The sequence below is a fragment of the Rhinoraja longicauda genome, chromosome 32 (genome assembly GCF_053455715.1).
Source record: "Rhinoraja longicauda isolate Sanriku21f chromosome 32, sRhiLon1.1, whole genome shotgun sequence".
NCBI classification, from domain to species: domain Eukaryota; kingdom Metazoa; phylum Chordata; class Chondrichthyes; order Rajiformes; family Arhynchobatidae; genus Rhinoraja; species Rhinoraja longicauda.
In genome coordinates, this window is record NC_135984.1 from 902,703 (window position 1) to 930,066 (window position 27,364).

Here is a 27,364-nt window from a genome sequence, read left to right on the forward strand (position 1 = left end):
CGGCTCGGCCGCGGGGCCTTCCATCGCCCGGTACGGCCGCGGGACGTTCCAGTGCTCGGTGCGGCTCGGCCGCGGGGCCTTCCATCGCCCGGCGCTGCTCGGCCGCTGGACTTAACATCGCCGGCTCGGCTCGGCCGCGGGAGTTAGCAGCGCGCGGTGCGGCTCGGCCGCGGGACTTAACATCGCCGCCGCGGCTCGGCCGCGGGGCCTTCCATCTCCCGGTATGGCTCGGCCGTGGGACGTTTCAGCGCCCGGTGCGGCTCGGCCGTGGGGACTTCCATCCCCTTGCGGGGGCTGTGCGGGTCGGTCGCCTCGGTAAGGGTCGAGCTGTCTGTCCGTGGGCGTGGGGGGAAGAGAGTGGAAGTTTTGTTGCCTCCATCACAGTGAGGGGGTGTTTGGAGTCACTGTGATGGATGTTTGTGTTGGGGTCGGGTGTCCTGTGTTCTTTTCTTTTTTGTTGTGTTCTGTGACTGCTGGAAATGTAATTTCGTTCGGTACCTTGGTACCGAATGACAATAAAGCTCTGTATTGTATTGTATTGTAGATTACTGAGCAGCTTATCAGTGAGGTAGGAAGAAGGCAAGAGGGAAATTCAATCGAAATTTCCACTCGCTTGCTAATGGTCAGTCTGTGTATGTCCCAGAGTTTGCTCAACACTATAATGTATTATAAAGGAGCAATTTGGTATTGAGTTTCACCCAGAGAGGGGAAATGCAATGAGGCATGTTTATCCGGCTCTATGCTGCACTAGATATTTTCCCAAAGGAATCTTTCCCCTCCAGGCTGGAAGCAATCAAGTCTGCAAACAGTTGGGTCAGATGACATACAGAAAATGTATTTAGTTGTTCAGCTGTAAGTGAATCTTATTAAAGTGAAAGGAAATAAGATTGGGATGCTGATGAACTACTGTTGGCAGTGAGATTCGTGGACTAACAAAATAACATGTTAGGAAAAACAATATTAATTTAATTTATTTCAATGTGACTCTCTGAGATATTTCATTATCAATAAGACAGGGAAGCTATGATACGAATGGATGATTTATTATCTTTTAAGTGAGATTAAAACATTCATTCTCCTGATAATTTAACCTCATAGTTTCTGGTCTGCTATAGACATGCTGGCGGGATAAACCTATGCAAACTGGAACAAACCAGCATAAGCCAGCAGAAACCTGCTGACAGCATAAAGTTAACGTGTTTGCTTCTTGCTTCTTTGTAAAATGATGAAATGTCCTGCAAAGTTGTATGTGCCTGAACATGCACCACAGGTATAGAGCTGCTGGTGTCTGCCACAGTGCTACAGGACGTGACTTTGGTGCCTGGTCACAGCAATTATGTCCAGTTACACATGAGGTCTCTGTATTTGTTGACTGCGGACATTAGCTGGGCTGCAGATTGCTTTTGGGGGAGCGTTACTCCTTCTGAAACTAACCGCTAAGTCTCTGCCTACCTCCAGCCTTGATCTCGTGAATTCCCAGTTTCACTCAAGGTCTGATGGCCAGGCCTCTAGCTGTCAATGCAAGTCTTTTCATGCATACGCGGCAGAGAGGCACAGCAGGTAGGGCGACTGCCTCACTGTACCAGAGACCTGGGTGTGATTGTGACCTTGGGTGCTGTCTGTGTGGAGTTTGCACGTTCTTCCTGTGACTGGGTTTCTTCCAGGTCCTCCCACATCCCAAAGGCTTGTAGGTTGATTGGCCCTCTGTAAATTGCTCCTAGTGTGGAGAGCGTGGATGCAAAAGTAGGATAACAGAACTGGTGTGAACGGGTGATTGATGGTCGGCATGGACTCAGTGGGTCGAAGGGCCACAGGTGCTGCTTGACCTGCTGGGTTCCTCCAGCACTTTCTTTTTTACTTAATGTTCAATATTAGTCAATTATCCTGAAGGACTCAAACAGTGGATCGATCTTCCCTTCAAGAGCCAGGTGATATAAGCGGTCAACAAGGTAAGTGGGGACTGAGCGAATCAAAGCTAAATAGATTAAAACCAAAGAGAAGTACGTTGAGGTAATCTGGGTTTCAGTTTTTCAATCTAAATTACTTTTACGGGAGAGCTAATGATTAAATTCTGGTAAATGAGGAGCAACAGGCCAAGATATTAGGTAGGTGGAGACGTGGTAGAATTACCAGGTTCCATTAGGTCGAACAGAACCTCCTCATCTCACACCACATTGGGTTGAGTGCTCCATCTCAAGAAGTAACAAAATAAATTCTTCAGGGATTTCGGCCCACAATGTCTGTACTGAACATGATGCCAAGTTAAACTGATCTCATTCCCTGCAAATCCATGTTCCCATCAACAAATCTCTTAAATGCCAATATTGTATTAGCCGCCACCAGCCCTGGCACCACCTTCCAGACGCTGGCCACTGTGTAGAAACAAAACTGCACTATGCATCTTTAAACTTTGGCCCTCTCACCTTAAAGCTCACCTGAATGCCCTCTAGCCTTTGACATTTCAACTCATCATTGTGTATACTTCTTCAGCTTTCGTTATTCATTCATTGTATAAGGTCATCACGGGCATTATCGTCATTTAGTCCTTTTGTGATTGTTCCTGAACGGAGAGATTTAGAAGTGGGCCAGATGATTGGGTCTGGAGTCACAGATATCTGGCCAGGAGTCAAGTCAAGTCAATTTTATTTGTATAGCACATTTAAAAAACAACCCACGTTGACCAAAGTGCTGTACATTTGATTAGGTTCCAATAGAAAAAAAATGAAAACATACAGTAGCACGCAAACAGTTCACAGCGCCTCCTCAATGAGCCTCAAACGCTAGGGAGTAGAAATATGTTTTGAGCCTGGACTTAAAGGAGTCGATGGAGGGGGCAGTTCTGATGGGGAGAGGGATGCTGTTCCACAGTCTAGGAGCTGCAACCGCAAACTAGGGGCTGGACCTTCCTCTACTGCGGGATATTTGTGAACAGTTGGATTTTTATAAAAGCACGGTAGATCCATATTTGACATTAGTGAGAATAACTTAGTTATTTTAATTCAGCATTAATTTAATTACTTTTATATTCCACAGCTTCAGGGTCAGTGGTTCAACAGTGCAGTATTCTGATTACAGTCTAATAACTAACTAACTATGTTATTATAGTATACAACATCGCTGCAAAAGATAGAACCTACAAATTGCAAAGGTAGCATCAGAGTTTGGACAGATTTGGACACAAAATGCTGGAGTAACTCAGCGGGTCAGGCAGCATCTGTGGAGAACATGGATAGGTGACGTTTCACAGAGTGCTGGAGTAACTCAGCGGGCCAGGCAGCATCTGTGGATAGGTGGAGAACATGGATAGCATCTGGAGAACATGGATAGGTGACGTTTCACACAGTGCTGGAGTAACTCAGCGGTTCAGGCAGCATCTGTGGAGAACATGGATAGGTGACGTTTCACAGAGTGCTGGAGTAACTCAGCGGGCCAGGCAGCATCTGTGGATAGGTGGAGAACATGGATAGCATCTGGAGAACATGGATAGGTGACGTTTCACAGAGTGCTGGAGTAACAGCGGGTCAGGCAGCATCTGTGGAGAACGTGGACAGGTGATGTTTCGGGTCGGGACCCTTCAGACTGAATGCAGGGGGAGAGGGGGAATGAAAGCTGGAAAAGAGGAGGCAGGACAGAGCATGGTGGTAACAGAACACATGCAAGGGGGTTTGATCGGCAGATTGTTGGACAGATGTGGATTGTTTTCTGTGGAGCATCGCAGGGTGAGGGAAGACTGATGGGTATGTACAAGTCTGAGATGCATCGATACGGTAAACAGTGAGAAGCTTTTCCCAGGGTGGGTATGTCAAAGACTAGCGGGTACAGCTTTAAGGTGAGAGGTTGGACATTTAAAGATGTGTCGGGCAATGTGTTTACACAAAGTGATGGGTGCCTAGAACATGTTGCCTGGGGTGGTGGTGGATGTAGATATGACAGTCTTTAAGAAGCTTTCAGACAGCCCCATGACTGTTCCTGTGCTGTAGTGCTCAATGTTCTATGGTGAATGAAATGTAGTGCATGCTGGAATACTGTTAACATAAATATAGTGCATGCTGGAATACTGTTAACCAAGCTTTGGATGAAATGTTCATGGACTGAGAGTTCATTAACCATTTGTGTCATCCAGTTTTATAAGTTGTTCATTGAATTAAAATCAACTCCCAGTTGAAGCAAATCTTTGCACATCAGCTTGTGATGAGTTACTGATTAACATCCGGCTCCACATACTAATTGCCTTGCTAATTCTGAGATAGGTTTGGCATTCTCACACAATTTAGCTTCAAATTACCTTCTATTCTCCCCTTCCACACTTTTCAACTTCAAATGTGTCAATCTCTAATAGCTCTTTTAAGAGTCAATACATCTCCTTGGAATAAACAGACTCAAAAAGCTGGAGTAACAGCAGGACAGGCAGCATCTCTGGAGAGAAGGAATGGGTGATGTTTTGGATCGAGTCCCTTCAAACTTGAATAAACTTAACCTTGCTCTCAACGTACAAATTCACAAAACAGGAGCAGTTGCAGGCCATTCGGTCCCTTGTGCCTGTTCTACCATTCAATTGGGTCACGACTGGTCCTTTACCTCAATGTCTCTTCACCACTCTATTCCCTTGACTCAACACCCAAACATCTAGCACTTCGTACATTGAACCTACGAGTAGCTTAGTTGTCTTGCACAGTAAATTCCAAATATTCTCTGCCCTCTGAGTATAGACGCTTCTCATCTTGATCCTGAATATTGTGAACACCAACCCCTCCAAACTGATTCTGGGCAGACCAATCAAGGGAAACATAAACTGTCCATCTACCTTATCAACCACCTTAAGGATGTTATATGTTTCAATATGGTCACTTCTTGTTCACCTAAACTCCAGAGAGTACAGGCGGAGACTGCTTAATCTGTTCACATTGTACGGAAACTAATTCTCGGGACAATCTGATGGACCTTCATTGCTCTTCCTCTATTGGAAGTGTTTGGACCACAGAGGCACAATATTGCAGAGGTGATGTCATCATGCTTCTACACATCTGGAGCAACATGACTGTGGGTCGGCATGGCGGTGAACGGTAGAGTTGCTGCTTTACAGCGCCAGAGACATGTTCAATCCTGACTATGGGTCATGTCTGTACAGAGTTTGTACGTTTTCCCTGCGACCGCGTGGGATTTCTCTGGGTGTTCCAGTTTCATAAATTCATGTCATTGGAGCAGAAATATTTGGCCCATCGAGTCTACATTCAATCATGGCTGATCTATCTTTCCCTCTCAACCCCATTCTTCTGTCTTATCCACATGACCCCTAACACCCGTACTAATCAAGTATTTGTCAATCTCCGCCTTTAAAATACCCAATGACTTGGCCTCCACAGCCTTCTCCTGCAAGGACGTGCAGATTTGAACAATCTTTATAAGATTGCCCACAGTGGTTGCCTCTTTCTTTTAAAATAAAATCTCTTCCTCGAGGCGCGGCTCGGCCGCGAGACCCTCCATCGACTGGCGTGGCTCGGCCGCTGGACCTTCCATCTCCTTGCGGGGGCTGCGCGAGTCGGGAGCCTCGGTCGCCTCAGCAGAAGTCGAGCTATCTGTCCGTGGGAGAAGCATGGGGGAAGATAGAAGATTTTTTTTTGCCTTCCATCACAGTGAAGGGGTGTCTGGAGGAGTCACTGTGATGGATGTCTGTGTTAAAATTGTGTGTCTTGTGTCTTTTACTCTGTACTGTTGTGGCTGCGTGGCAAATGATTTTCGTGCAATTCATTTTGAATGACAGTAAAGGTAATTCAGATTCAGAAATGTACAGTAGAAAATGTGACTTGTAACTTGGGTACTATCAAAACATTTAAGAACCATTTGGACAGCTACATGGGCAGAACAGGTATAGAAGGATATTGAACAAACGCAGGCAGGCGGGACTAGTGTAGATGGGACATGTTGGCTGGCGTGGACAAGTTGAAAACTCAAACCCACCAGAGGTCCCTGCCCTGTGGAAAAGCTCCACTTAAATGCGAGTGTTTTCTGAAGTCTGAAGAAGGGTCTCGAGCTGAAACGTCACCCATTCCTTCTCTCCCGAGATGCTGCCTGACCCGCTGAGTTACTCCAACATTTTGTGTCTATATTCAAGTGTTCTCTTCTCTTTGCTCCTTACTTTTTTTCAAATCGCATCACCTCCTCATCCATCTACTTATCTCAAAGATGTGAAAATAAGGGAGCTGTTCCTTGGTCCCTTCATTCCCCTGCAATCTCAGGAGTTGGTGTTGACTAGTTCCTGCATTCTGATACATGTCTCTTCTGCCAATGCTGGTGACTGATCAAATAGAACTTTACTACACACTTCGGTTGCTCAAATAGGAATTAGAAAAACGTTTTTATTTATTTCAGAACAGTATGCTTATTTTGTCATGTATATTCAGCATTCGTTCACAATGGTGAGAGTGAACATGCAGATATGCCATTGGTCATAGTGACGCTGGAATGACCTGCTTAGTTCCTGTGAACACAAGGTGACAGTTCAAATCCATATTTGCAATCATAACCAGCATGAGGATTCCAGGATGTAGCTTGCCCCAGTGAGATCTCTGGAGTTGCTTGCCAGAGAAACCCAGGCACACGGTCAGTGCAGTCAGAACCAGAAAACATGGGTTAAAGGTGAGAGGGGAAAGATTTAATAGGAATCTGAAGGACAACTTTTGCATACAGAGAGGGGTGGGTATATAGAATGAGCTGCCAGAGGAGATAGTTGAGGCCGAAACTATAACAACATGGAGTACATGGATAGGAAAGTGTGATGTGGGCAGGTGGGACAAGTGTAGATGGAACATCTTGGTCAGCATGGGAAAGGCGGGCTGAAGGGCCTGTTTCCATGCTGTGTGACTCTGTGACTCTAGTACTGTTATAAAAGCTCTTTCCACATTTGATTTGAAATTGTTGTACTTTCCTACTTTCTAAACTGCTCCATTGGGTTAAGTCTTGATTCCATCTGCACCTCAATCATCATTAGGGTTAGGATCACTCTGACACAATGTACCAGCACGGCACTTCGTCAGATTGGGATCTATCCCTATATCTAACCTAGTATCTATCCTAGGAATTAATAGTTACCTGGAGATTATGATTGATTACTAAATATTTCATTTCAGTATAGCTCAGGTGACATGCATTGAAGAAAAACAGACAAAAGTCATGCATTTGAGGAGTAGTGTTAATCTAACTGCTGGCAATTGTACATCCACGTGTTTGGCCCTAACATCAAGGATATCACCCTAAATTCACCAACAATTTTCACCTCCTTTAAGACTTTAGAAACCATCCACTTTGACCAAGCTTTTGGTCAAATGCACTAATTGGAGACGGTGCCAAATTTGGTTAATGAGGTTCCTGCAAAGCACTTCAGGATGTGTCACTTCCCTCATCAACAATGGACGTATTTGTTGTAACTCACCCATCGGCAAACAGTCGAGCAAACGGGACTGTATCATATGTTTGACTTCAGTTGAGAGGTAAGTTGGACACTGTTGGGGTAAGGGAGGGGCGGGGGTGGAAATGAAGCCATTTGCTCTGGAGCAGTAATAGAAATTACATAAAAATCTTGGGTCAAAGCATTTATCTCTGTTTCATTCATATATTTCCGGGTCCACTGAAGGGTTTGTATTTATTTTAACCCCAATTCAGCTACTTTCAAGCAGAAGAAAGTGGAAACTTTTTGAATGGTTCAGAATCTATTTATTTGGATGTGCAGATCATGTTGAAGTAGCCGACTTCATACTGAGCCGTTTCCATGCAGTAAATATTATCTCATAGTGCTAAATGTTATATAGACCTAAAAGTATTTCAGGATTTTCCCATGATAATAGGAAGTTAGATGCTTAACTCAGAATGAAACAACAATGTACATGCTGCTAAATGTGGCCAGCTTAGACATTGGACATCTAAACTTAGAAGCTGCTTATACAGCCTGCAAGCTCTCTGTTTGGGAGGCTTTGTATGCTTTGCCAGCTGAGAAGTGCTGGAATAGGGAACAGCTCCAGGGGGCAGTAATGGATTTCACAGATGATAATGCTGATGCAATGTTGTTGTTTAACACTACACAAAGCTGTTCAGTTTGTCGTATCATTCTGGTTAATCCCCAGAAGACTACAAACCTGTACCTTGCTTTCAGAGCAAATCTTAGATTTGGTACCATCTTGTCAGGGAATATAGAATCTACAGGGGTGGTAGTGGAGGTAGATACAGTCGTGGTATTCATGTTCTTAAGACAGGCACGTGGATCTGCAGGGAAGGGAGAGATGTCGACATATACAGGCAGAAGTGTTTGGTTTAACTGGGATTTATGTTCGGCACGGATATTATGGGCGGAAGGGCTTGTTCCAGTGCTGTATTGTTTTATATTCTATGTACTAATCTATCTCACTAAGGCTGCTTTAATGCCCTAAATCACAGAGTGTGCTAGTTTCACTGCAAGGTTCAAATGGGGAGGATTGTGAGTGGAGAATCAATCGGTGTGGTGAATCTTAGGGGTAGCTCCATATCAGCCAGAGGGTGGTCATGGTAACAGTGTAAACTGCAAGGACCACCAGATACATGAGGAAAAGGAACCGATCAAGTCTGTAACAGAACGCCAACCATTCATTCTTGGGATTGCTGTCCACGTCCAGATTGTGAAGGCAGAGCTTGATTGAAGAGATCTCATCCTGTAGCTCTTCCAGCGGTAACCTCTTGCGCTGGAGACCGCGGCTCTCTGTCTCCAGATACTCCTCCTCTTGCTGGACGTCGGGTTCAAGGTCACTCTCAGAAACTTTATCAAGAGAAAACAAAAGATCATTTAAATCAATGCTGAGGACCACAGGAACAGAAGTAATTCCTTAAGCCTATTCAATTACCACGTGGCTAATCTATATCTTAACTCCATTTGCCTGAGTAACTAACATCTGTCGATTTCACTTCTGAAACATTCAGTTGCAATGTGGTCTCAGTGGACGTCTGTGGTGAGACCTCACCCCCCTGGAATGAAGGAGTCCTTCCTCATACCATCACTAAACACTGCAGAAATTGTGGATCTGAAATGAAAACAGAAAATGGTGGAAGCACCCAGCAAGTCAGGTAGCAACATGTGGGGAGAGAATGGGGAGAGAATCAGTTCAAAGATGTTCACTGGACGGAGAATAGTAGAAACGGGACATGTATTAACTTGGGGCGGGGGAGAACAAGGGATCTGTAATTTGGTAGTGAGCAAGATAAAATGGATGGGAGCCTGCCTGAACCAACCTGATCTCCCAGTTGCTGAACACTTTAATTCTCTTTCCCATTCCCACACAGACCTTTCTGTCCTCGGTCTCCTCCATTGTCAGAGTGAGGCCAAATGCTAATTGGAGGAACAACACCTCATATTTCGCTTGGGCAGCTTACAGCCCAGTGGTATAAATGTAATTTCTCTCACTTCAAGTACCCAGGCAGCCCCTCTCTCTCTCTCTCGCTCTATCCCTCCCACACCCAGGTCACCAGCTTCTCGTTTTCACCCAACAAACAGCTTACAATGGCCTGTTTCCTTTATCATTGTTACTTTCTCACATATCTTTCATTCAATGTTCTTTATCTTCCCACATCACCGTCTATATCTCTCGTTTCCCTTATCCCTAACTAGTCTGAAGAAGGGATCTTGACCGGAAACGTCACCCATTCCTTCTCTCCAAAGATGCTGCCTGTCCCGCTGAGTTACTCCTGCTTTTTGTGTCTGTTTTCAAGATAAAACGGACTGATACCAGCTGTGGACAGTGGTGAAACCTTGAATTCCATTCTCTTAGCTAGAGCTCAACTCTGGCACAAAACGTGGGAAGGCTTGCTGAAGTGTGAGTGTGGATAGTGTGTGTAGGGATCGGGCAGCATGATGCTTCACATCATGGCCTTTGATGGAAAGCTTGCACAGGCATTGGGTGGGAGTTAGCTGTTCCTGTCTCTGTGAATGCTGCCTGGCCCAATGTGTGTTTCCAGCATTTCCTGGATTTGTTTTAGCTTCTTAGCATCTGATTTTCAATTTGTGGTCTGTTTATCTCTTTCCACAGACGCTGTCTGGTCTGCTGTGCAATCCTCGTATTATCCTTAACTTCAGATATCCAGCAACCAATGTGTTCTGTATCGCACACTTCATGCATTCTTTTAATCATTGTTTTTCCCCCTTTTCTACATCTATGTACATGTGCTCTGCGCAGATCAGTTGTTATCTTCAAGACTGTAACCCTCTCTCTCAGTTGATACCAACATGTACAATCCAACTTCTTGATCTTCAGTCAATTCCAGATATTCCACTCAAGGAATGTTGCCCGGTAAAAATGGTCACTTAAGGAATGTTGCCAGTTCTGATCTTTGGAGAAGAAAGGTGCAACTGCTGGCAACTAATATGGAAAGGGAGCTGACCAGAATGGGAATGTTCTGTAAAGCATGGCTCCTTACGCCTGTCATCACTGCTCCCTCCTCTGGCTTCCAGCGGTGGACACAGGCTCTCATTGGTGCTCTGACGGGAGAGGCCGTTGATGGCCGTAAAGCAGATTGGTTCTGCATCCTCGTTCAAGTTCACAAGATGTACGATAAAGATGGACTCGGCTAAGCTGACCACGAGCAGAGCCATGCAGACAACAAAGAACACGCCTGTGGAAGAGCAGATCACCACATTGGTCACCTCAGCAGACCAGGGCATAACTGCCACACTTAAATCTAATATTGTGTGTATTCATGTTCTCTGCTGACACATATCACACACTGTTCTGAATACAAACAGAGAGGAATGGATGTTAAGGCATCCGATTATGTCCATTATTTATTTTTTAATCATTTTTTTATTGGATTATCCTTTTACAGGTGGTGGAAGCTTGCTGCATGCAAATCATTATTATAATAATCAATAACAATTCAGAAGTACTTTATTAGCTGACAAAATATCTTTGTTCATGCTAACACTCTTCCCTTTCTCCGCATGATTCAAGCTAACTTGTTCATATTCAATTCAATGGTTTTTATCATCACATGTACCGAGGTACAGTGAAATTCTTTTTCTACATAAATACAATCCCAGATTAAGCACAAAGTGTATAGAAACTGAGACCGTAAACAAGAGTCGCCAGACTTTGGACATTTGCAAACTTGCCCTAAAGGCTCGTTGCAGCCGCCACCTCAGGGTTATTTTTGGATTGGAGGGTGGGAGTTTGCGAGAGATCGAGATGGAGTGGGGTAGAGAGAAGGATTGGCTGGAGAAGTGAGGTGGTGGGCTGGGGACCAGAATGTGCATCGTCATGGAACTGGCGGGTGGAATGGAGGGTGGGGGTGGATCGCCATGAGTAAACACATCCACCCTCACGGAGAAGCCCAGTTGGCCACCTTTACTCAGCAGCAATGTAAGGCCAGTGAAACTCAGTCACTTCTCTGACTTCAAGTAACCCTTGCATTCCCTCTCTCAGTCCCTCCCCCACCATAGTCATCCTGCTAGTTTCACTGATTATATTCCCCTTGTTATCACCTCCTCCACAGCCAACAATGGATCATTGTGGGCTCCTTGGCCATATGTGCCAGCTGTGAGTTGTTCTGTACATTTTCTTACCTCTAGTTTCCCGCTCCCCTGACTCTCAGTCTGAAGAGGGTCTTGACCTGAAATCTCACCCATTCCTTCTCTCCAGAGATGCTGCCTGATCTGCTGAGTTACTCCAGCACTTTGTGTCAATCTTCAGTATTTCTTACAATTACAAATTGTATTGAAATAAAGCCACATGCTTAAAAATAAATTCCAACCTGCTTCCTGGGAGCAGAGTATTTGCCCACACTCATTAAACAACAGCGTGAGCATTTTGAGGCTGGACGTTTTTACCTTATCCATCCCCAACATCCATTTTCAGAACATTAAAACAACCCGGTTTCTTTTCAGAAATGCCAGTTAACCTGCTGAATGCATTTTTCAGTATTTCACCCACTCATTTCACCCCATCATTATATAGATGCATTAAAGGTTAGCCGTGTAGCATGGTGCTTCTGATTCTAGCTGTCACGTGTTATTCATTTAGTCCCCAATGTTGAGACTAAGCCCAAACAGAGGCAATGTGGGGATGATTAGGTACTGTCCCTGGCAGTGTGGGGCAGTGACTCCACTGTTGGAGTCTATTAAACAACTATCCTCCACTAACTGCATTTGCTGCAAAAGTTATTCTGCTTTTATCGGGAGAAGTTGTCATTCCTCCACTATTTAAATAGATCATATTTAATGAGCAAATTTACTTTGTTGAATATTTCCAACTGATATGCTGTTGTTAATAAAGATGCTGTTATTTTAAGGAAGGCTATAAGTTGATGAGAAAGCATCGTACCGATGAGTGGAGTGTGCAGGGCGGTGACGGCCAGCTGGTTGTGGAGGTTGATCCGGAACACTGTGTATCCCAGCAAGATGCTGGATTTGAAAGTGATTCTGCCGCTGCTGTTTGGAGGCAGGAAGTAGCTGGTCACATCGACCAGCATCAGGAACATGCTGGGCAGCAGCAAACTGACCATGTAGAACAACGGTCTTCGTCTTATTACAACCTGCAAAAAGCAAACCGCTTTTGAAGAAAATCTCGACCCAAAATGTCACCCATTCTTTCTCTCCAGAGATGCTGCCTGTCCCGCTGAGTTACTCCAGCATTTTGTGTCTAAAAGCAAACTGCTGTTACATTCCAGTTATTTTATCAGTACTGTTCAAAGTTGTGTGGTGGGTTTAGGGCATTGATGGGTAAGAGTGGGGGAGATATGCTGAAATATTTGCCCAGCTGACCAGAGAACTAACTCTTCAATGATTCATTTCCCACCCCCTCCTCCTCAGCACCAGGGGAATGTGGAATTAAATCCCATTAAGACTTTGGGGGGGATTTAGGTCCAAAAAGGACTCACTCAGGGTTATGTAGGAAGGAACTGCAGATGCTGGTTTAAACCGAAGATGCACACAAAAAGCTGGATTAACTCAATGGGTCAGGCAGCATCTTTGGAGAAAAAGAATAGGTGACATTTTGGGTCGAGACCCTTCTTCAGACCGACAATCAGGGGAAAGGGAAACAAGAGATATAGACGGTGATATAGAGAGATCTATCATTTCCTTTCCCCTGATAGTCTGAAGAAGGGTCTTGATCCGAAACGTCACCTATTCCTTTTCTCCAGAGATGCTGCCTTACCCAGTTAGTGACTTCAGCTTTTTGTGCACATCATCTCAGGATTACCACTGTCATGACGTCTGCCAAAGTTCCCCCAGGATGTAATAGTAGGAGTCCCTCAGCTAATTCATATACACCCCTCCCCATAAAACATATGCCATTAATATCCTATGAAATTAACAATGGAAGATGTCTGTGCATCAGATTTACGGTTTCATTGTGTGAGTGATCTCGACGATTGACTTACGTTAAACTGAATTTGAGCGTAGTCATCACCTTCAGCATGCAACCTTTCATATTTGGACGGGACAGAGAGAAGCTCCCACTCACTGTCACTTAAAAATGCCCTGGTGTCATTCTCAACCTCAGCACGACTTCTCCAAAACTTGAGGTTGACATCATTTACTGTCATAAAGCAAAGAGAAAGGTAGCAATATCACTTCATATGGCAACATTGTCATTATTCATTCATGAGACTTTAGACCATAAAACCTAGTTGGAATATTATGGGAGAGTGTTGTAGGGGAGAAGGCAGGAGAATGGGGTTAGGAGAGAGCGATAGATCAGCCATGATTGAATGATAGAGTAGACTTGGTGGGTCGAATGGCCTAATTCTACCCCTATTCCCTATGACCTTTTGACCTTAGTAGGCCATTTGGCCCATGGGTCTGCACCACCATTCAATCATGGCTGATCTACTTTTCTCTCTCAACCCCTTTTCCCCATAACCTTTAACAATGGTTTGTTTTGGAGTCCCTTTCATAAGGGGACAGAATTGCTCCAGATGCATCTTACTGAATGCTTTATGTCTGAGGGGGATTTAAAAATTATAAAAGGTTTTGATAAACTAAAGTAGCAATATTCACGGGTCAATAATCTGGTAACCAGAAGGTAAAGTTGCTTGGGAGTTTAGGAGAGTTCTGATTAGGATTAGAACTTAGAAATATGGAGGAAGCAGAATCTATTATACTTTTTTAAAGGAGAAATGGAAAAACAAATGAGAAAAGAGGGAGTAAAGCAGGAAGATGTTTAGAAAATTACACCAGAGAATGGGATCATGTGAACAGTTCTGTCAGATTGGCAGCACTGACACAGAATGGACTTCTTGTGAATTGTGAAGCAGGTGGAGTAGAATCACCCTTTGTTGCCCACACCAATAATAACAAATACACCCTGAGCTCAACTTCTGAAATTCAGTTCGATTGCTGTCAGTGGAATTGAATCTTAGGAGCAGAGTTCAAAGCACTAGAGTTACTTTGACCACAAACCAGCCAATAATCGCCCCCCTGAATCTAACATTCAGGAGTTCTTCTCCAAAGATTCGTTACACAGCTGAAGAGAAATTAATGCGGAACAGCCCACATTGTGAATTATGTTAGCAGAAGTGTGAAATGGTTACAGTAAAGACTAGAGAGACAAGGAAAAGCAGATAAACTTATAGCAGAAAACAACCCCCATGCATGCGGTGATTTTGTGGTCACCTATCTGTTCTTTCTCCCTTCTCATGTGTCTTGCATAATATAATAACCACCCCTCAGACAGTCACCGATCCACTTCTGTAAAAGATGTCTCCATTAACTTGTCTTGATCATTTACCATCCAAAGCACTTATGTTGTAACCAAATCCATATTGCAATGTAAGTGGATAACAGCCTCGCGTCTGTAATTGGCCGGGTATCTGAGAGGGAAGGATTCATTGCCAGGACAAGTGGGCTTATACAAAGGCACTACTGCACAAAGAAAGAGGCAATAAAGTTCAGCTTTGAGCACTTGACTTTATTTCTTCTTTCCCCGTGTAATCTTTTTCATTTTCTTATAAACGTTTAACTGGCACTCGACTCCAGATTTATATTGGAGATTTAAATAACACGCTCACCCTACACTGACAATCTTCCCAATTCCCACCAGGGTTAGGGAAAACACGGGGGTTAACATCGATCCCCAGATCTCTCCTGCCCACTTTTACAATTATTGAAAGGGTAAAAACATACCTGATGCTGAAACATAGTCTTACTATTTTAATTACCTCTTCCATTATCTGTCCTCTGTATTGCTCCAGTGAAGATTAAGAAATGCAGGCTTTTAACAATTTAATGAACCCAGCACTATTATTACTGATCATACCAAAAGCTCGCATGTTGTTTACAGATAGCAGATGTAGGAAGTTTTTCCACAGTTACAATTTTTACCTATTCTAGATCCATTGGTTTTCGTTTCCTTCAACCTTTGTTACCAAAGAACATTGTTTAGAAACATAGAAAATAGGTGCAGGAGTAGGCCATTCGGCCCTTCGAGCCTGCACCGCCATTCAATATGATCATGGCTGATCATCCAGCTCAGTAGCCTGTACCTGCCTTCTCTCCATACCCCCTGATCCCTTTAGCAAAAAGGGCCACATCTAACTCCCTCTTAAATATAGCCAATGAACTGGCCTCAACTACCTTCTGTGGCAGAGAATTCCACAGACTCACCACTCTCTGTGTGAAGAAATGTTTTCTCATCTCGGTCCTAAAAGACTTCCCCCTTATCCTTAAGCTGAGACCCCTGGTTCTGGACTCCCCCAACATCGGGAACAATCTTCCCGCATCTAGCCTCTCCAACCCCTTAAGAATTTTATATGTTTCTATAAGATCCCCCCTCAGTCTTCTAAATTCCAGCAAATTCCATCGTCTTTCTCCTGCCAGTCCAGCCTCTCACAAACCTTGCCTCATTTTATTATCGCAACAACTTGATGCTCGGTGGACAGAAAGAGAGGCACAGTTAGCACTTCAGCTCGATGATCTTCGGTCACAACTGGGAATAGTTAGAGAGAACTAAACTAGAGGAATCTGAAGAAGGGTCTCGACCCAAAACATTACCAATTTCTTCTCTCCACAGATGCTGCCTGTTCCGCTGAGTTACTCCAGCTTTTTGTGTCTATCTATAGTTAAAGGGAAATGGATTCTGAAATGCAAATAGAGCAGGGAAAGGAAAGCAAAAACAGAAGGGGATGTTTTATTAGGCTGGGAGAGATTAAGGGGTAATAGTGTAAAATAATGTCTAGAGGAAGTGAAAATATAGATGGTATAGAATGATAGAGTCTTACAGCGTGGAAACAGGCCCTTCGGCCCAACTTACCCACACCAGCCAACATGGTCCAGTTAGGCTAGTTCCAACTGCCTGCATTTGGCCCATATCCCTCTAAACCTGTCCCATCCATGTACCTGTCCAACTGTTTCCAAGCTTGGTCATTGTACCATCCTCACTACTGATTTCACCCAGTCACCCTGCAGATGTTTATGGTGTTGAACAACTGCAGATGTTTATGGTGCTGAACAACTGTGCAGATGTTTATGGTGTTCAACAACTATGCAAATGTTTATGATGTTGAACAACTGCAGATGTTTACGATGTTGAACAACTGCAGATGTTTATGGTGCTGAACAACTGTGCAGATGTTTATGATGTTGAACTGTGCAGATGTTTATGGTGCAAACAACTGCAGATGTTTATGGTGTTGAACAACTCCACATGTTGATGATGTTGAACTGTGCAGATGTTTATGGTGCTGAACAAATGTACAGATGTTTATGATGTTGAACAACTGCAGATGTTTACGGTGCTGAACAACTGTGCAGATGTTTATGGTGCTGAACAACTGTGCAGATGTTTATGGTGTTGAACAAATGTGCAGATGTTTATGATGTTGAACAACTGCAGATGTTTACGGTGCTGAACAACTGCAGATGTTTATGGTGTTGAACAGCCATGCAGATGTTTATGGTGTTGAACAGCCATGTAGATGTTTATGGTGTTGACCAGCTGTATAATGGCCAGGTGCTTCTCTCTGCCCACCTGTGTGCATCCAGCTGCCGAAGGTGAAGCTACAGTTCTGTTGGTCAAAGGGGAATGCGTAGATCTGTAGGTTGCAGGCAGAGACTACTTGTATTGGCTTGTAGTTTTTCACCACTCCAGAGGCGTTCACATACACATAGGGCAGGTGGGGAGAGTTGCCGATGTCGATACTGCAGGCAGAAAATACCGCCACTTGTTTAACCTTCAACAAACCTAAAGTGAACAATCGCGATTGTTGGCAAAATCCCAGCATGCAAAGTTTGATCAAATATTCTAAGGCAGTACCTGGGAGATGAAATTACACTTGAGACTCAATGTGGGCCCTTAATCCAGGCAGCCCACATATCACTGAGGGTAAAATGGACAGACTTTCAACCTCATGAAGGTTACAATTTGTTATTAAAATGTACAGGCCATACAGAATAAATCTAACAACAAGAGATGGCATGGGTCGTCATTGAGATGCAGTGCATTGGAATTCCCAGAATGACATTTGGTCAGTAGACCCCCCCCCCCCCGACCATGAGGCCCAGGCACTCCAGTCGCGGCTGAGTGGGTTCCAGGCATGTTCCAGTGATCAGACCGCACAATGCTTCTGTGTGTTACCTTGCCAGTGTGGCAACACAGATGTTTAATACCTTTAGATGTGGCATTAAACAAGGTCCCATCTATGCTCCGCAGTGGATGCTAAAGCTCACACGTGCTAGTTTGAAAAAGATGTTTACTTGGGTTCAGTTTATTGTCACGTGTACTGAGGTACAGTGAAAAGCTTCAGTTGGGGAGAAGGGGTGTTCTCCCCAATGCTGTGATATTTGTCCCACACACAATGGCCTGGTCTCCATGGTGTTTGTGGGAAGTTGCTTCAGTTCCTCCAGTACAATATGAGGCGGCCTGAGGAAGTTCTGCAGGGCATTCCTTTGGATAATAGACAAATATATTTGATGAAAAGTCAAAGTTCCCTCATCTACTGCTCAGAAAACATGGTTCATGCCGATTACTTACAATTCTTGAATTATTATATCAGGGATCCAGATGGCTTCAACAGGCAGAGAAATTTCATTGATCTCGTCAAACCGTGTTGGATTCCAAACCAGGTAATCGTCCATCCACAGCTGCAGCGAGAGTGAGAGGAGGCTGTGTGTCAGATTGCCTGTTTATATCCATGTGTGTGAACATTGTTGACATCCAAATTCAATAAAAAGGAACTGCAGATGCTGGTTTATCCCATAAATGGACACAAAATGCTGGAGTAACTCAGCGGGTCAGGCAGCATCTCTGGAGAACACGTTTGATGAAGAGTCCCGACCCAAAATGTCACCGATCCATTTTCTCCAGAGATGCTGCGTGATATACACATTTTGTGTCTATCAGCCCAAATTCAAGATTGCGCAGAGGAGAGTTGAACCGGTGAAACAAGTCAAGAACATCAGAAAGAGCCAAGGGAAGCTATACATCCTTTAAGCTCTTAACTTTAATGGTTCAACCTTTATGTTCCTGTCCATTCTAGGGTTGTTCAAAGTGTTATTGTTGCTGTCTTTGATCTCCGGGGGTGTTGTGGAATGGTTGACTGCCCTGCTTTGATGTTAATGAGGGCTTTTGCTAAAATGAGCTGCAGAGTTCTCTGCTCATTAAGTAACAGTTGGTCCTCATTACACCGGGACAGTGTGCAGAAATGTCCACAGAATAGGTTGACAAAATGTACCAATGAGCCAGGAATGGTAGAGAAGAAAATTCCATTCTCTCTGCACTCAATCATCCTTCACTTAAAAACTTAACATTCAGAAGTCCACTCATTTTCAAATGCATTTTGAAATAGGGCTGGAAGCATGGGGGCGCAGTGGTAGAGTTGCTGCTGCCTCACAGCGCCAGAGACCCGGGTTCGATCCTCGGTACGGGTGCTGTCTGTACGGAGTTTGTACATTCACCCTGTGACCATGTGAGTTTTCTCCGGTTTCCTCCTACATTTCAAAGACATGCAAGTTTGTAGGTTAATTGGCTTCTGTAAATTGTTGCTAGTGAGAGGGATAGAACTGGTGTATGGGATCAGTGGTCAGCATGGACTCGATGGACTGGAATGTCTGTTTCCAGGCTGTAAACTAAACTAAACAGGTCATAAAAGACTAACTCCTACCATGCTGTGGGCAGGACAGCAGCGGGAATTTGTCCAGATTGACATTATCCTCAGTGTAACTGCTGAGAACTGCTCTGTGCTTCCATCTCACCAGACAAGCGCTGTAAACGGTGATTTAACACATTGGCTCATTCTTTAAACCAGATCCCCTTCGGTGTCAGCTAGGCCTCCAGAAAACAAATTTTAATTGGGTGTCTTTGGTTATTTAATAAAAGATGTTGCAGCTTTAAGGACACTGACTGCTCACAGTTTTGTGGGTTTCTGACATGAGATGTTAACTTTGTTTTTCTTCACACAGGTACTGTCTCCGCTGAGTGTTTTCCCCATTTTCTGTTTTTATTTCAGAGTTCCAGCATCCGCATTTTTTTGTTGTTGCTTTAACCAATATCAATCACTCTAAATCTGGCCTCGCATCCTAGGGGGATGAACTTGGTAAGTGTAAATAAAATAATTAAACTAAAGAAAGAAAATTGGTTATAAATAAAACTGAGTAAAAATCCAATCCTCTTTGGTAATAAAAAAACATATAGTTTAGTTTAGTTCATTGTCATGTGTACCGAGGTACAGTGAAAACGTTTTGTTGCATGCTAACCAACACACTAACCAACGCACTAACCAACACACTAACCAACACACTAACCAACACACTAACCAACACACTAAAAAACACACTAACCAACACACTAACCAACAGGTTCCTGTCCCTGCAGATTTCATAATGGTGGGAAAGGTACACTAGTGTATTTGTGTGTTAGGTGACATAAACCTGTGACATACTGCTGTCAGCAGCTATAACTTAGCTCATGCAGGAGGGGATGTGGTGAACAGGTTGACAATGGCTGGTTCTAGACATACCTGTCGGTACCAGACACTCGTAGTCAGCTTCTGGTTTTGGCCATCCTGAAAGGTAATAAAGAAAAAATATTTGTGAATAACAAAGATAATTCATGACCAAGTTCATTTTGATGCAGAATTGTATGCATGTTTGTGAATATTAGATAAATAATTTGATCTAATAATAGGTTGTTTTTACTGGGCTGTTTTAGCATCTCAATCGTTAACTGTTACTTATGAACTAACTTTGTCAGAGCTGTGTAAATGAGATATTAACCCTGTGTGGTAAGGATAAGTAAGAAAGTCTGGTCTTACACACCAGTATTGAATTGAGTAAACATTTCACCAAAAGGGCCCTTCCTGTTACACAAAGAGTCAAACTACATTCACACAACACTCCAACACTCACCCCTCAACCAACAGAATTAAAACTCTGTTAGATATTTGACTATTATGTTTCACACGACAAAGACATTATTTCAAACGTGTGGCGGCAGGCGGTACATGGGACTGCTCTGTACTTTTGTAACTTTCTCGCATCAACATGTGGTGACACTTGCGTACTGCCTAGGTTGTGTACAAAACACAGGTTTTCACTGTACCTCAGCACCCAAGGGACATGTGACAATAAAGTCATTCATTCATTCATTCAACATACTTCATTGCTTAAAAAAACTTGCTACATCCTTGATAAAAGGTTTGAACAAATCTGCACGGTTTTTCTCACAAAGCCCTTAAATGTTATCTTGATCCATGCAGTATTCTTCCAAATTTAAAGCATAATCTTGTTTTAAATGTTAGATTAAAAAATAGCCCCTGTATATGAATATGTATGTCCGTGTGAATACTTTACCACATCCAGCACAGCATGAAGGATGAAGTCAATGTAAATGGTGGTGGGCTGGGTCCAGTTCTTTACTGGTCGAATGCCTTTGTCATAGTTCAGCAGTAGTGTCTCCATTAGTTGGTGCACTGTTGAATTCTGCACTAATGCACCGTAGCCAACACTACCTGTAAGGAAGAGACCAAGTTAAAATAATCGCCCACAAAGCTGTTGGGGTGATGGGATTTCCATTTTACACACAATACTTACCACACTATAGTTAACCATGGTGGCACAGCTGGGAGAGCTGCTGCCTTACGGCACCAGAGACCTGAGTTTGGTCCTGACCTCGGGTACCGCCTGTGCAGACTTTGCACGTTCTCCCTGTAACCATGTGGGTTTCCTCCCACATCCAAAGCCATGCAGGCTCCTCGGTCATTTGGCCTCTGTAAACTGCGGCCAGTGGGTCAGGAGTGGATGAGAAAGTGGGATAACAAAGAAACACAGAGTCATAGAGCACAGAATAAGGTCCTTTGGCCCATGCCAACCAAGATGCCCCATCTCTGCTTGTCCAACCTGCCTATGGCCCATATTTGATAAACTTTTCCTGTCCATATAGAATTAGTATGGACGATCGTTGGCACGGACTCAATGAGCCGAAGGACCTGTTTTCATGCTGTATCTCCAAACTAAACTAAACTGGGCCTGGTTTTGATGCACAAGAAGGGCTGTGAAATATCTGTCTGAAAGTGGACGGCTTGCAGAAATTCATCTGCATCCTCTGTCAGCTGCATGAAGTGTTGCAGGCTGTGATCTTAACCAATGAGTCCCAGCAGAGACAATCACAGTTCACATATGGTGTCAAGTAACGTCATTGTCCTAACTCTTCCCTCTTCTGCTTACTATATGGTTGCACTGCACCTCCACTATACCTCCACTGTATCTCCACTGCATCTCCACTGTACCTCCACGGTACTCCACTGTATCTCCACTGTATCTCCACTGTACCTCTGTACCCCACTGTACCTCCACTGTATCTCCACTGTACCTCTGTACCCCACTGTACCTCCACTGTATCTCCACTGTACCTCTGTACCTCCACCGTGCCTCCAGGAAGCTTTTTGCAGGAGTGCAGCTCATCTAAGAAACCAATGACAAACTCTTCAAATTCTATCTCATCTGCTCCAGAATCAAAGTGGGTCTGACCTCAGAAGCCACAGTGAGTTGTGGTCTACAGCTGATGTAGTCATAGACACATGCTGGAGACCATACTCTAGAGCATGAGAGATGAATCTGACACCAACCATCCACAAAGCAGAGGTCCTCTACCAACCTGCCCCTGTTGCATAACACCAACCTCTGACAATGAACTGCACAATGAGATCCTGCAAGAAAGAACCACCTCCTTTATCTGCAATGTCACCACCCCACAGATAGACACCAATGAGGACATTCACCATGACTTTTCTGATGCCAGCACAGCCTTTGGCTAGCCAAGGAAAGAGGTATTGGAAGATCAACAGCTCCTATCTGGCACAAACCCACAGTCTAACTGGGACCTGCGGTTTCTGCCTTCCTACCACATCTGTGTCATTGACAACTTACAGCAACAAACACTTCAAGGCGCCAGAGAACCAGCACCAACACTGCCTCGGTAACATCCTTCAACGCCATCGGCAGAAGAAGCAAACCAGTGTCAGCATCTTCTCCCTAGTCAGCATCTCCAACACCACTGCACTCCGCTCATTCTGAGGCCAAGTCCTGTCACCTATGAACCCTTCACCTGGTTTGCAGGAGTTCTAGGAAGCAACTGTAGAGTGAAACTAATAGGGGCATTGTTCAAACAGAATTCTAACAGTTCTGCTGACATTCATGTTACAGAATAGACAGGGTGAATGCACAGAGTTATATTTTTACCAGGGGTGGGGGAATCAAGAACCTTTTCACTCAAAGGGTGATGCATATATGGAATGAGCTGCCAGAGGAAGTAATTTATATCAACATTTAAAAGACATTTGGACAGGTACACGGATAGGAAAGGTTTAGAGGGATATGGACCAAACGTGGGTAAATGGGACTGGCTTAGATGGGGCACCTTGCTTGGCATGGAAGAGTTGTGCAGAGGGCCTGTTTCTTGCTGGATGACTCTGATCCTTAACAGGGGGATTTTATTGTAAGTACAGAGAGGACGGATACATACACTTAGAATCCAACCCTGATAGGCACAAAGCAGCTGCAACATATTGCCCTCCACATCCAAAGTTCAATGACTGGATCGTGGAAATGATGCTTGGTCGGTCACTGCCATAAAGTGTGTTTAGCACCACTACTTATTGTATAATCCTTCAAGCCACCGACTGCCTTCTGCTCCTACCACCAATAGAAGTTAATATTCCTTTTTTATTGCAGTAATAAATTTTGCTTTCAACTCCTTAGATGATCTTGCCAGCCTCATTTGTGATCATGTTAATTATATCTGTTGATGGTAATGACGTTACCCTTGTATTAGATTCCCATTATAAGGCCCATCTCATTCTAAAACAATTTTCAGTGCTTATTCCCAAAGCACAGTGGATTGTTAACGGCTGTGTGTAAGAGCCTGATTTCCAAAGTAATTATGTCTCTCAAGGCCTCTTTCTGAAAAGGCATTTACCTTGCAAACGATCCCTGTGGAAAATTTCCACTTGGTAATTAATGCTCAGATTATGGAGCTGTAGAACTGTGCAGAATTTGCCAATAGGGAGGGATAACATGGAAAGGCAACTTTTTCTTAATGTTTTAGTTCCTTTGTCTTGGAACATTCACCTGCCAATAATTACATTGAAAGGTGAATATCAACTATTTTTAAAACTCATTCACTATCTTTCAGACAAACATGTCAAGGAATATAAGGCCCAATGTTTTAAACAACACGACACTGGGGTGTGTAATCATAGGAAGTTGGATTAATGGTGTTGAATATAGAAACATAGAAAATAGGTGCAGGGGGCCATTCGGCCCTTGGTGTCAGCACCGCCATTGATTGTGATCATGGCTGACCATCCACAATCAGTAACCCATGCCTGCTTTCTCCCCAGATCCCTTGATTCCGCTAGCCCCAGGAGCTCTGTCAATGAGAAATGGCTCCTGTCGTGTTTAAGGTTATTAAAATAAATAGCATTCACAATAATGTGAGCAGTGAGGTTTCAGGCATCATTTCAAACACAGTTTTTTAGAGGCTCCTGGTTTGTGTTACTTTATCAACAGCCAGCATGAATAGAGTTCACTGTCATTGAGGTTTGCAAACCAATGAATTGGTCGATGGGATCCAACAAGAAGGGTCCAGCTAGAGGGGGAAAGTATCAGACGTGATTCATAATTAAGAGATAAATTTAGAAGAGCAATAATTTCAGTTGATCTAATAATATAGGGAAAGAAAGAAAGGTTTTGATAATTGCATTTAAACTGGTAGAGACGAGTTTGTAAAAACAAAATTGTTGGGATTATTTACTCAAACATTTTAAACACAATAGGTCAAAGATTCAGCAGACCCACTTATTGGTCAAACTGGAAGTATTATTCTTGTAAGGAGCAAAAAGAGATACTATTGACTAATACACTGCACTACACAACAGTACATACACTAATATATCACTGAAACAGTCCAGTAACTGGACAATGAGGTTCTTCACTTCTTACACTGGCACACTGGCCAAAAAGGCAAGGCTAAAAATGAAACGTAAGATAACTACAGAAATGGTTAAAAAGCCATCCTTGGACTTTAACATCTTGTGGCCTGAAGTAGATACAGGTAACCAAATATAAAATACTTACTGTTAAAATTCTATTCATTTATTTGAGATAAAGAACTGCTTTCCCCATAAATGGTACAACGTTTGACCCCACATACTTGTAGTTACTAAACCATTTTCATTGTCGATATGAATGCATAAAATCCATTTCTTTCAGCAGAGCTACTTTATAAGCACCCATTCCTTCAACCGGAAAGATTGTAGAGATATATCACTGTGAATCGCTTCAACATAATTTCTTCTGCTGTGGGGTGGATAATAGAATCATAGAATAAAACTTTAGTTACATAATTTTACACCTCTTTAATGCAAGATGTTCATCATCTATTCAGTTAAGAAAAGCAAAACCATTCTTAAAATATCTCAGTATTTTGTTAAATATACTTAAGCTTTTAAGTCATTTCAGTTCTGAAGAATGGGTGACATTTCTCAACCCGAAATGTCACCCATTCCTTCTCTCCAGAGATGTGTCCTGTCCCGCTGAGTTACTCCAACATTTTGTGTCTAACTTCATTTCAGTTCTGAAGACTCAGCGGGTCAGACAGCATCTCTGGAGAAAAGGAATAGGTGACGTTTTGGATCGAGACTCTTCCTCAGACTGAGAATCAGGGGAACGAGAGATATAGACGGCGATGTAGAGATATAGAATAAATGAATGTACTATTTTTCCTCTTTGAACCCATTTGGTAACAGTACTGATAAACATCTTGCAGCAATGTCAAAAGCCTTGTTACAACGCTGGCCAACGACAAGGATGTGGAAGCCAATCGCAGTTTATAATTATTCCAAAATACATCAATCTAATACATACAAATCCACTTAGAAAATTCAGAGAGAGAATAGAAATGTTTCCTCGCGAGACCTTACCTGAAATCAGGCAGAAGAACAGAGGCAGTGACATTTCTTTCCGGAGGAGTTGTGTTTTGAGTCTTTGCTGCTTTATCTCAATCACAGTGAACGGAATGAAAAGCATGTGGCAATTCTGACTATGCAGTGTTTTCCATCTTTAAATAGCAGCTCGGTGAATTAATCCCATTTAAACCGTATCAATTTATTTTCTTCTGTGATAATGTGATCTCTGGTATTCTGATTCAATAGGTCTAAACTAAGAAGTATTTCCTGAAAAGATTGTAATTTGGGCTGCAGTTTTCTGACAGTGGATTGGAATTTGATTTAACTGCAGGTTGAGAGGAGGTAAGTGGATAAAGGTTTAATGGGAGTGAATCTCCTGGGGTTTGTGAAGTCTATGCTCAGTAAATGTAAATGTATCTAATGCTTTCCTACGACTGTTTGTGATAATGCATAAATAGTCTTGGCAGGACTAGATCTTTATCAGTAATCAATGATAAAATCATTTCTTATTTTGTGCTCAAATAAGAAAGTATTTGATTATTAATAATCAGATTAATATATCCACTTCAGTAACTGCAAGAAAAGGCTGAGGGTTTTATTGCATTTTCCAATTATAGTTTCTTCTGAGCGACATAGCACCAAATTAACACAATGAATTGAAGCAGATATGATGTGTTGAATAATGATCATTTACAAATATTGGCAGATGATCATATAAAATTTTCACAATGTCTGTTATCATTGACACACCTATTTTGAGCAATTATTAAAAGTCAAATGGCCAATTAAAATAAAAATTGAAAACGTAATATGAGCATTGCTTTTATCTGTCAAAGACCAACGTCAAATTCTGCAGGAGAATTGATTGGTTTGGGTAAAGGCTTTGGGCTGCCAGAGCCCGTGGCTGCCCTGTGCTCAGGGGAAGAAAGTGGCGATGGGGGATGGTGGGACAATGGGTGTGCACCAGGGTGGGGCTTTCGAAAGAGTGAGAGATAAAGAGAGGGGGCTTACGTAAAATTGAAGAATTCAATGTTCATACCATTGCTGTTCCTCCAGTTTGTGTCACTCATTGTCTCATTTGTACTGAGACAATGAGTACATTGGGCCAGGTTTACTTCTGATTAAAACTAGTATACAAACCCTGTGATGTTCTAACACTCTCCAGCAAAATGGCATCATTCATTGCTTATTGCAAAAGGCACAGTAAAATAGTTGATAAACTATAGTCACATGGCAATCCCTTTAGTCCCTGAGATGACATTAAACATCAAGTACCCATTCACGTTAATCCCATTTTATTCTCCCCTCAGTTTCTATAAATTTTCTCCAGATTTGACCATGCACCCACCTCTTCAGGGCAATACACAATGACCAGTTGATCTACCAAACTGCAAGATTATCAGATGTTGAAGGAAACCAAAACACCCAGAGGAATGTTAATGGCCACAAAGTGAATGGCCACAAAGTGAATGGCCACAGGAAGCATGTGTACACTCCAGACAGAGAGTACAGGAGGTCAGGGTGGGGATATGGACATAGGCTGCCGGATGGTGAGGTGGCAGCTCTGCCTGCTGTACTACTCATGCTTCCAGTAATGTTCAGTCTGAAGAAGAGTCTCGACTCGAAACGTCACCCATTCCTTCTCTCCAGAGATGCTGCCTGACCCGCTGAGTTACTCCAGCATTTTGTGTCAACCTGCGATTTAAACCAGCATCTGCAGTTTTCATTCCTACTCCCAGTAATGTTGTTGATCAGATCTGAAGATGGCAGTTCAAGTTTCAGTTGGAGAATCAAATTTATTGAATCATCTTTTGAGCATCTATTGGACTTGATGATGAGGAATTCTGCAGAAGGGTCTCGACCCGAAACGTCACCCATTCCTTCTCTCCAGAGATGCAGTCTGTCCCGCTGAGTTACTCTAGCTCCTGTGTCTATCTTCGGACTTAATAATGAG

The 27,364-nt window shown here is 43.2% G+C and overlaps 1 protein-coding gene across 2 annotated transcripts; it reads right to left on the reverse strand.

The window, feature by feature from the left end:
* Nucleotides 1-7,457: 7,457 nt before the first annotated feature.
* Nucleotides 7,458-25,590, reverse strand: htr3b (5-hydroxytryptamine (serotonin) receptor 3B). Of its 2 annotated transcripts, XM_078426573.1 has the most exons (9): nucleotides 25,426-25,590; nucleotides 20,798-20,955; nucleotides 19,966-20,010; nucleotides 17,982-18,091; nucleotides 16,980-17,149; nucleotides 13,393-13,550; nucleotides 12,333-12,543; nucleotides 10,435-10,629; nucleotides 7,458-8,782 (listed from the first exon to the last, which is right to left on the reverse strand). In XM_078426573.1, exons 1-9 carry the CDS (start codon nucleotides 25,529-25,531, stop codon nucleotides 8,499-8,501), a joined length of 1,437 nt encoding a protein of 478 aa, XP_078282699.1. In that variant the 5' UTR covers nucleotides 25,532-25,590; the 3' UTR covers nucleotides 7,458-8,498. The 2 variants fall into 2 exon arrangements, with proteins under 2 accessions (XP_078282699.1, XP_078282700.1); XM_078426574.1 differs by lacking the exon at nucleotides 10,435-10,629.
* Between the last annotated feature and the right edge of the window lie 1,774 nt (nucleotides 25,591-27,364).